This window comes from Miscanthus floridulus, chromosome 7 (genome assembly GCF_019320115.1).
Source record: "Miscanthus floridulus cultivar M001 chromosome 7, ASM1932011v1, whole genome shotgun sequence".
NCBI lineage: Eukaryota > Viridiplantae > Streptophyta > Magnoliopsida > Poales > Poaceae > Miscanthus > Miscanthus floridulus.
This window is the reverse complement of record NC_089586.1, coordinates 59869523-59880812: the sequence shown is the minus strand read 5'-3', so window position 1 is coordinate 59880812 and position 11290 is coordinate 59869523. Positions and strand designations below refer to the sequence as shown.

General features: G+C 43.4%; 1 protein-coding gene and 1 long non-coding RNA gene across 2 annotated transcripts; both read right to left on the bottom strand.

The window, feature by feature from the left end:
- Nucleotides 1-133: 133 nt before the first annotated feature.
- LOC136463310 (uncharacterized) lies at nucleotides 134-1550 on the bottom strand. The gene is made up of 3 exons (XR_010760973.1): nucleotides 749-1550; nucleotides 376-641; nucleotides 134-238 (listed from the first exon to the last, which is right to left on the bottom strand). It is a non-coding gene; the product is annotated as an uncharacterized lncRNA (long non-coding RNA).
- A 3174-nt stretch (nucleotides 1551-4724) lies between these two features.
- Nucleotides 4725-8451, bottom strand: LOC136463309 (uncharacterized). Its single transcript, XM_066462312.1, has 2 exons — nucleotides 8245-8451; nucleotides 4725-5637 (listed from the first exon to the last, which is right to left on the bottom strand). Exon 2 carries the CDS (start codon nucleotides 5590-5592, stop codon nucleotides 4837-4839), a length of 756 nt encoding a protein of 251 aa, XP_066318409.1. The 5' UTR covers nucleotides 5593-5637; nucleotides 8245-8451; the 3' UTR covers nucleotides 4725-4836.
- Nucleotides 8452-11290: the final 2839 nt, after the last annotated feature.

Genomic DNA, 11290 nt, shown 5'->3' with positions numbered 1-11290 from the left:
TCGAGCCGGTGTACCTGTTGCTAAGGCGCAGCAACCTTGTGGTCGTTGTAGTCGGATAGCCAATGTCGAATCCACCCCAAATCGAGTTTATCCACACTCACCAAAAGATCAGGAACAACCTCTAGTCCCATCAACACCAGACAATCACTATCCTCTAATTAACACATTATTGCCCCCAAGTCCGCTTTGTAAGCATTCTATCAAACACCTTGCGGGCTATATAGCCTTGGTGCATGCACTTCACCAAATATAGAGAGCATCAGGACTGTAATCACAATGAGCGCTGGTCCGCTACATCAGGCGGGCAGAAGAGAGACGGGGAAGATGCGCAAAAACCAAAAGGGAAGGTGGGCATGGGCCATGTGATGAGCTTACCAATGAAAGTTTACATCTGGCGGCGGCAAGCGGCCTGGCAGCGTGCGGATGAGCCGTGCACGCCCCCACGGTAAGCAGGGCTAGGTAGACTCTCTGTCGCGTCTGGTAGTGCTGAGCCTAGTGGCGTGCTCGGTGAGAGGGTCGGCGGGGCTGAAGCAGGCGTTGGAGGCGTGGACGGAGAGAGGACCTCGGCGATGACTGCTGGATGCGTGGAGCCTGGGCGGCCTAGGTGCTCATGGTCAGGGGAGGCGGCCTGGCCTGACGCCCTAGCCTTTGCACGCACGCAAGCACACAAATCCAAGTCGCCTTAAACTCGAACCCTAACGAATCGAGTTGGAGTTGGGGAACAGGAAAGGATGGGCTTGGTTGTTACCGGTGTGTTCAAGGAGACCACTCATCGTTGGGGCGGCGGCGGGAGATGGAGGCAAGCGGATGGCGAGCAAGATGGCTATGGGGCGACGATGGCTGCTTGGCCAGCCCAGTAGCAGCGGCCTCCGCACGCCGCCACACGCTCACACTATGTTGGGAGGTGGGCCGGCGGCAGCGGGAGACGGGCCAGTGTAATGGCTATGCAGCGCAGGTGGGATGCATCAGCGAGGCGTGCGTGGAGGGAGGAGCCAGCCGGGTCCACGGCGGCGGCGGCGGGATCAACGGGTGCTCGCGCGGCGTTTCCTTTTTGTTTTATTGGCGCGAGCGCGCGCGCGCTGGGGAAGCGATCGAGCGAGCGAGGCATCGCATGCCTAGTCGACGATTCCCTTACAAATGTTTTAGTTGTAGAGATAAGGCCCTCAAATTCCTCCTCCGATCATCATTCCTGAGCGCTCTAGAGGGAGACCCTACTAAATTGTTTATACCATTCCTCTCGACGCCACGGCTTCTCCTCCATCTTAGGCAGCGACACTGCCTTCTCGTCGACACCTACGCAACATGCTCTTCCTCCATGTCTCTTCCTCCGACGACCACACCACCGTGCTCCCGCACAAGCACGGGTGAGTGCCAGCCACGTCGGGCACCATGCAAGTGTGGGCGCCGCACTAGGGCAACACACAACGGGGCGTGGGGCCGGCCACTACATGGAAGCGGAGCACCACACGCGAACAAGTGTCGGGCATCGGGCGGATAAGCAACGGATAAGCACGAACGATGGAGAAAGGAAAAGGAAAGATAAAAGATAAAATGAAAGGAGAGTTGTCTTCAATGACACGTGGGTTGTACTTACTTAATAAAAGGAATCAGATTTTTAAGTTGTCTTGAATGACACGTGGATTGTACTTACTTAATAAAGGGGGTTGATTTTTTCTCAATATGTTGTAGGAGCACTCTCCTGTAGCCTGGAACTTTGTTTTCAATTTGCTATAACAAATTGTAAGGTGGGAAAGAAGATCCAGTGGATATGCTCTTAGACCCCATTTGGAACAACTCTACTTTTTTTTAAACGAATGAGGCAGGAGAGCTATTAATTATATTAAAAAGAAGATAAGTCTAAAATGGGCACACACCAATACAACAGCGAACAACAACTAAGCCGAAAAACAAACTCAACCACAGGAAAAAAACAACTCTGGTCCATCGAATTGGGACATCAACACAAACCGCGCATAGCCGAAGCTCAACTCAGAAAAAAGAAGAGAAAAAAGAACCACCACCAACATCAAACCACCACACTACACCGCCAAGCCCCGGATGTCAAGGACGTTAGGGCGAAAATGCCGTCGTCATCGCTCGCGCCGTCGTTATCGACGAAGATCCACACCGAGCTAGCCTGCTGCCAAGATGGACTAGCCGCCGTAAGTCGTCGTGAGCCGTGTAGCCATCCGACAATCGAATCCGCTTGCGCCGCCTGTCAAGACGATGTACCACACAGGACTAGCCATCGTTAAGCAGGGCTAGCCACCTTAGTCCGCCGCAAGCTACAAAACCAATGCATGAGTAGCTGCCTCTGGTGCTCACCAAGCTGATCCCGTCCACCATGAACCAAGCGCGTACAGCTTCCAGTAGCCTAGCTGTCTCATCGAAGCATAAGTGCCACACACAGCCTCCGCTTGCCAGTCAGAGAGTCTCCTTGCGCCGAAACAGCCGCCGCTGAGTAGGACCGCCCGCTGCCACACCACGCAGGTCACCTCACCAACGCAATCTGCTGGCCACCTCCTCCCACGTTGGCCTACTCGCCAAATCCATGGGCGCCTCCCATGTCGGCCTTCTCGTCAACTTTGTGGTCGCAACTCACCATCTGCCAAACAAATGTGAAGCCCTCTAATCGCCACACCAAAACCCTCCTCCCAACCACCTTCAGCCGTAGTGGACACTGAAAACTTGAATCCTCAGCTAGGCCTCCACCTTCCTCGCCACAACGATGGCGGACATGACAGACTGATAGTCATGGGCTTCCAAAGCGACACCTCCAAGGAGGGACACGACACCATCGTCGCCATCGTCGCCTGACCAGAAAGTTAAGGCATTACACCTAGAAAGAGCAGGCCGCGCAAGGGGGAGAGAGTCGATAGATGGACGCTTCCAAGGAAGAATATGACGCCCAAAGGCGTCACCGTCATTGGTCCAAGGGACATGACTTTCGCCATGGCACCTCAACCCCATGCGCGGTAGTGGCCAAGTCCCGTACTCATTGCGCTAGACGCCCCATTGCCAGACACCATGCCCTGGCAACCAGCTGGCAGGGCATGCAATACCGCAACGCGTCGAGGTCACTACAGGCGACCGCCGGTGGCTCTAGCACCTGTCGTCGCTGTCAGTCTTCGCCGGCTACAATGAGGCGCATGCCCCACCACCACGGGCTCCGCTAGGACACCGTCCCCGATGCCCCTAGCTAGAGCCACCGCCACCGCAGTCACCAACCGTAGCATGGAGCCAACCACCGGGACGTAGATCCAGGTGCCTGGGCACTCGCCGTCCAAGCCGCAGCGCCACCCGGTCGTTGCGCGATGCCCTGCTCCTCGGCCAGCCGCCACCTCGCGCCGCGCTGCCGATGGAGCAGCAGAGGAAGCCCCAGCCGGGGGATGCAGATCCACACAAGGGGATGCCGGATCCACTCACGAAGGCCCCGGATTTGGACTCCCATGGAGCTCCACTGCCGCTGGATGACGACATCGCCGTCATCGCTCGATTCTCGAAGCTCCTCGAGATGCCGCCGAGAGCAGCAGGGAAAGGCCCCGCCGCCGCCTTCCTCGCAGTCGTGCGGGCCTCCCGGCAACCTGCTCAGGCAGCGGCGAAGCCGAGGGCAGAGGGTGGGGAGTGGCGGCGCGGTAGTCTGGACGGCCGCCCAAGTCAGCCCAAAGGCGGAGCGACGGGGGATGGGGCTTGGAACAACTCCACTTCGCTAGTTAAGCTATTTTTTTGCTTCAGCTCTGCGACCAGCTTTATCGGCGGAGTTAAAACTGTTTTGGAGAATCATTTAGCAAAACAGCTCTACATGTGTAGCTTATAAAAACATACTCACAAAGAATCCCACACAGGGCCCACCAAAGCGAGTGGGAGCTAGAAGAAACTACTTTCAGCTTAATCTCCCATCCACCTCTTGTGAGAGCATGTTTTAAGGAGCTCCTTAGGGAGTTACCCTGTTTGGCTAAAAACAACTCAAAATAGTTTGTAGAGTTGGTAAAGAAGCTATGCCAAAATGAAATCTTACTATGATCCCATTTGCTAGGACTCAGGCTCCTCTTAAAAGACCAGTTTGACATCGCTCTCAGCTCCAGCTTCTCGTTGGTGGCCATCCCTGATTCGTAGGAGGAGCTTGATTCGCGGCAGCCAACCCCACCTCAATCGTGTGCTGACTCGTTTTTGCCATCACCTGGAGCGACGAGAAGCTCGTTTTTGCCGTCACCTGGAGCGACGAGAAGCTCTACCAGACAGTGTAGGCGGGGTCCTAAAGCGCGAGGGAGCAGGAGAGACTGAGTCAATTTGGAGCGCTACCAAATTGGCTCTAAACGCATAGCATAGCTGGGTTTCTTAGTTGAATTTGGTTTTATCAGCTAATTTGGTTAACCAAGTCCTAAAACTGAATAATTTCGGTTCCTTTGAACTTTAGACCATATTTATTAGGACCAAAAAATTCGGTTTCCGTTAGTCCAGTTTCGGCGTATATGCCTTGCTGCCTATGTGAAACCTTTATCGTGATGAAAGCTGTAACTTGGTTAAACCTGAAACTTCCAGACGAAGCTGTGCTGAAGAAAGTAATAAAGGGGGGGAAAATGAGACAGACAGAAGCACGCGTACAAAGAACGACGGAAATACTAGAACGTGAATTCTACCAAAACATCTTCATTTTTTGCTGATTTCAAGTTAGGCAGAAATCAACACAGCGAGCATACAGAACAAACAACATCACACAACAGTTAGCCTAAACCTGAAGTTTTAAACCCCAAGTGATTAGCGCACTCTTGAGAGCAAAACACAATATCTCCTGGATGGCCAAGGTGTGCTACACAGCTATTTGAAAAACAATAGTCACTCATTGGCTCGCTGTATTGACAAGTCGCTCAAGCCCGCCACAAGTTCATCGATGCTTATCTGGCTCAAGGGTTTGGCTGCATCTTCTGGAGGAAGAGTTGGATACACATCCTCTGGAAGGCTGTCCTCCTTGAGGAGCTTCTTCAGATCCTTGATGAGTTCAAGCTCGCCATCATCATCATCAGAAAAAGGCACCTCCAGATCCCAAACCTTAAATATAGAACCTGCTGACTGGGTCTGCTCAAGAACCTCAGATGAAGCCAACTCATCACCAGCCTCTACATAACTATCCACTTGCTTACCATGTTCTTCTGCACCTCTGATTACATCAGCAATTTCACATGCTTCAATTCCATCCTGGTCATCATCGGTATTGTTTATTTGCTCCATGTGGATGTCGCCATGCTCAGAAATATTTTCAGCAGGGAGGGAGTGAAGTTTTGCCTCTGAGATTGCATTATGTGCACTTTCTGAAATATCATCGGGACTTTCTGTTGGCTTTTCAAGGGCATCAAGCAACGCACTCCTCATCGCTCCCCAGTCATCATCTGACAGTTCAGAAGTCTGCACGAAGCATGAATCTGCCCAGGCAGCTTCCTCAGGTGAAAGTTCAACTACATTCTTATTTGATTTAATGGCTTCCAGAATAGCAGGAAATATATCATCAGATTCAGAAGCCTCAAGTTGCTCTTCGTTTAGGCTTGGCTCAGACAGAAGAGCCAAAATGTCTCCATCTTCAGAAGTCATGGTCATGCAAGGAACTCAGTACTACCTTAATGAGAAAGTGGCCTAGAGTACCTGGAGATATGATAAAAGAAAAGAAGGGCGGAATCAGACAGTAAGGATAGAGAAGATATAATTTTTCAAGCAGAAGCTAAGGTAACACATACAAATATAAGAGCGCCAGGGATACAGGGCGTAGGGCGTACCCAGTGCAGAGAGCTCCCGCTCTGTGCGGGGTCTAGGGAAGGGTGTCAGTGGCAAGCCTTACACTCGCCTGTGCAATGCGAGGAGACCGCGACTCGAACCCGGGACCTTCCGGTCACAGGCGGTAAGACTCTACCGCTAAGCAGAAGTACTACTTTAGTAGTTTAGGTTTCAGTGTGAGAAGGTAAATAAGAGCCAACAGCCACATTTAAGAAAGAGGAAAGCTGAGCCTATGCGATTTGGCCAGACTCTGACTGGCCATATTAGCTTTACCCTGGGCCGAGCATCTCAAATTCACTCTTAAAGTCAATTTTATGTCATATTTGATGTCATCACTCACCAAAACAAGGCAAAACCTTCATTTCTTCATTTTCTTATTGAAGAATGAAATTTTAATAGTGTAAAAAAATGCCACCATGCCATAATAACCATACTGCTTATGCAAGAAAAGAGTGGGTCACATGACTCATGCCTATATAACAAAAGGATCTCAGCCTACCAGAAGATAAGGTCTTATTCTACGGACCAGTAACGAAAGTGCCAGGAATTTTTCAAACTTCAAACCTATTTTTTCATTCAACTCAGAGAAAAGTTTCTGCAGCAGTGCATGAAAATACAGAAAAAGAAACTGCACATAATTACATGAGCAACAGAGTGTGACAATGATCACATCATCCATGGTGTTTCATTTTCTTCATTTGCCTATATGTTTCTTAACTTGCTAATTGCTATCATGAATGTTCACTAAAAAAACGTGTAGCTGTTACCAAAAGTTGTATTCAAAGAATTGTAGTGGAGAACTTCTCGCTTCATTTGGCATCTGAACAGCAGTGCATGAAAATATAGAAAAAGAAACTGCACATAATTACATGAGCAACAGAGTGCATTTAAACCAACTAAAAGAAGCAATAGGGCAATGCTCACAGCTCACGTCAACAGCTACACAAGCAAAGTGGAGAACAGTAATCACAGTTTCCCTAAACATTTTAGAGTAAGATGTTTGAAGACCATGGTAACATGGTTATATTTCATCTTTAACTATCAAATATCAAAATGGCATGGTGTTACTGTCAACTCAGTATTGTTTTCCCAGAGGTAACCGTGGCTGTGATAATAATTTCTTACGCACTGGTTCCTGATGTAAACTAAAATTCTTTAATACCAAGAATTCCGCTAAAAAATTACCAAGAATTAACTTATAGATGTTCCAGTGAGTTCTGTCAATTAATCCCAACAATAACATAAATCAATAGCAGCAGCTAGTGAGTTTTTTTTAATACACAAGTTAGATACGAGGCGGAGGAGCCAGGATGTAGACAAAAAAAAAATGCAAAAACAGAGATAAAAAGCTTCCATAAGAACCCACCTACCATTTACCGTATGCGCAGTATGCATTAAGTGATCAAGAAACTTTTTTTACTAATTTTAGCCATGGAACATTTCATCAGTACTGGGAACTCTTCAAGTAATGACCCTCAATTGGATTCCAAAAGCTAAGGCCCTGTTTGGATGTGAAGTATTTTTAAGTTTTAGAGAAACACCATGGTTTTGTCAAATACTTTGGTGCTTTGGAGCAGCACGAAATGTTTGGACGCAACAAACTTTATGGTTTTCAAAACCATAGTATTGCTAAAACTGTAGTCTTTTAAAGTTTTTAAAACCCTAGACCTCTTTTTACTAAACCATGGCTTTGCACATTTATGGGTTCTAAAACTGCGGTTTCTTAATACCATGGTGTATTAGTACTCATCCATGCTCGAAATTGGTTGAGCATGATATACCATCTCCTAAGCATAGCTTCAGTACTAACAAAATTTGTACTAAATCAGAGTTCTTAAAGTGTCTGTACTAGTTTAGCTGGAACCTTCACCGAGCCATGGAGTTAGCATACTATTATAACGAGGAATGCTGCCAATCTAAGTGGTTAATGAATTTCACTGAATCCAGGAAATTTGTTTCTTGGCCAAATCAAGTGGGGTGATGCAGCACAAGTACAGTTTCCAAATTCCCACCACTGTGAATAAGGCATTAGCATTTCTATTTTTTTTCTTTAAAAGTGATAAGCATAAGATCTGAACCGCAGCACCTGAGGAAATAAACTACACTAAATTCCATAGAGAAAGATATACATGCCACTAGTTGGCCTAAATACACACCCGTTTTGCACTAAAAGCATACCATGAGATTTAAAAAAAGAGGGCCAAGGAATTAGGATCTAAGCAGAACATGACTCGATACAAGCCTCATTGGACAGCGGATCAAAATAAACTGAATTAGGAGAAAAAATGGGCAGATAGCTCGTAAAAGATTTGACTAGAAGAGAGCAGTAAACCAGTTAATTTTTGCAACAAAATCGAAGTTAGAAGGCATAATCCATGTATATAATTGTAATCGGATCAGATCCGAATACGGATAGCTTACATTAGGGTTTGGGTGCTCGGAAAACAGAACAGGAAGGGAGGGGAAGGGTGGGCATACCTGACAGGTGCTCATCGCCATCAAACACCCAACGGAGACCTGACGTACGGTGGCGGCGCCGCTAGCCCAGTTGTCGCCGCCGGGAAAGAAAGGCAAAGAGTGCTAGCTAGGGTCAAGAGAGCGGGCGCACCACCTGTGTCCGCGTTCCCGAGGGCACGCCTCGATTCGCTGGGTAAACGGGGTGACCGGCCACCGGTGGAGGAAGGAAACGAGAAAATGGGCAATTTACCGCTTTGCAAATTTCTCGTTCTTAGATAAAAATGGCTATCAAATTATCCCACATTAACTTATAACCAGCAAATATATTGTAACGGAAGAAAAAAACTATCAACTACTAATAGGAAATAACAACAGGAGTGATACATTTCTACTTATGTTTTATCATTTCTCTAAAATTTAAAATCTATAATTTATTTTATGAGAACCATGACATCCATAATATAAATTAATTAGCAATAATATGATAGTGTTTTTATTAATCCTGTATCAAGTTAAAATGCAACCTCGATAGATTCTTTATCCTGTTGCAAAGCATAGAAAAGAAATATTTAGATGTCAATACCTTTATTTTTAAACTATGCACGTGTTGCTAAAGTTAAAAATCAAGCTCTCTAAAGCTTTATTTAAGGATCCATAAAAATACATAATTTTGATCTATGATTAAAGTCGATAAGAAATTACTTGTAGGCGTGTCCAAGAATTGGTTTGTCCACCGAAGATTATGAAAAGGAGACCTCTTTCGATTTTCCATATGACAGGCCTTATCAAGGATTTCATAGATACATTTATTTATATTGAATTCAGTTCATGGTTTAATTAGTCGAACCATCTACTAATCTAGATATTTAATAAGGATAAGCTTTTATTTCTAATCAAAACTACATCATCAATTTGGTAGTGTAAAACTTTGTTTTTTTTTAACAAAGGTCAATGGTTTAGAGATCTATAATTTATTTATAATAAAAAATAATCATCAATTGGATGGTGTAAATCTTTTTTTAAAGAATGGTCAATGGTTCAAAAATCTATAATACTATATTTATTATTATTATTGACATTTATTTATAGAAAAATTGAGCGCAACAAAAAGTCACGAAATCAAATCGTGACAAGAAAGGAAACACGGAAACAAATCAGAAATAAAAAACAAAGAATAAAAATAAAAAATAAAACAAATTTAGAACTCCGGAACAACCGTGCAGAGCGGACTTGTCCAGAACTCGGAAACAATCGAGCGGAGCGGACGACCAATCAGAAAGTTGAGCACAACAACAATAAAAGAAAACAAATCGACTTGGTTAAGGAAATAAATCGAAACTCTAAAACTACTGAACGCGGCGCGAGCAGAGGGGCAGAGAAGGAGCGCTCGATATATTGGACGAATTAGGGATAGATTTGGAATTCTTCTTCCATCCGTTTTGGGGTGGTGTGGATTCCTTGTTTCCTTCTCATCCTTTTCGGTTCTGTTTTTTTTTTCTTTCCTTTGTACTTCAACTCGTGCTGAACTAACTCGGTTGAGGGCGCGACTATGACTCCATGAGGCAGACAGAGTCCGGTCCTGATGAGAAGAGGAGACAGGCAACAGCCAAAAGCGCGAAGCGACGAACTATATGTAGAGAGGAGGGGGTGATATTTTGCATATTCACATAGTTTGTTTGAGAGGGCCAAACCAAAATAATGGGACTGAAAAAGAGGCGGAAATTTTACCTCTTTATTATTATTAGGTATAGATATGGATATCCGTATTCATATCCTTGTCAATATTTTTCTCTATCTGATTTCAGATCCGTATGGATATATCCAAATTCATTTTTCAGTATTTTTTATCCCATTTCAGATCCATATTAGACAGTATGCGATAATACCCATATGCGCAAAGAAAACAAGATATCATGAATCTATTATTTAATTTTATTATTAATAATGATGCATTAGAACCATTTAATAGTGTATCTATAAAATAACTTTTAGTATTAATTTAAAATTATTAATGATACATAAATATTAAATTAATTTTAGTATTTGTTTGATTTAGTTTGAAACTAATAAATTTGTTGTTGTAAATTATTTAGTGTAATTGAGTTTATTTATTTATTGATGTAAATTATTTTATATAATTTATTTATGATAAATATTTTACATAAATATAATATTGATTATAAAAATGATATATTTAATTATTAAATATTTAGAGAAATTATTGATAACTAAATTATTTTTATGAGCTATTCTTGTCTATGTTATACTCCCTCCGTCCAAATGCAATTCTCGCTTATCAAAAAATCAAGGAATCTAAACTTTGACTAAAGTACAAAATAAGTATCATTAGATTAATTATTGAATATATTTTCATAATAAATTTAATTAGAGACATAAATGTTAATACTATTCATTATAAACTTGGTCAAACTTTAACTAGTTTGACTCTCACAGATATCATAGTTGCATTCTTTTATAGACGGATGGAGTATATACTAATCTCTACTTGTATAATAATTTTGTATTTCCAAAAATATTGATAAAACAAAATGGATACTTATTTTCTACCATTTTTTATTTAAATTTCTTCACTTGACCTGTTATTTATTAAGAATTATTCATTATAATTTAGTTTATACTAGATTTTTTTGCTATATGATATTGAAGATTATTAGAAGTGTACTTTCATTTAGTTCACTTTGGTTATCAATTAACTTAGTACTGATTTTTTATTCATGTATGTTGAGTTATAATACACTTCGAGTTGAGTTGAGCAAATATCCGAATATGTAACACCAAAAAATTTTATTCTTTTAAAATAAGTAAATTTGATTTATCTAAGTTATTATGTGTGCATTCAAATATAGGAAATTAATAATTTTTGAGAAATTAAAATCAATCATAAGGATATATAAATGTTGATGCACTCATGCTGAAACATTGTATTTAATATGTTGAGTGGTTTTTGATTTAAACTTAAAAGGAATCAAAAATCATTTGGAAATGGAATTGGAAAATAGATTTGCAAAAAGAAAAGGAAATTCATTTTCTCTCCCCTTCCTTCTTC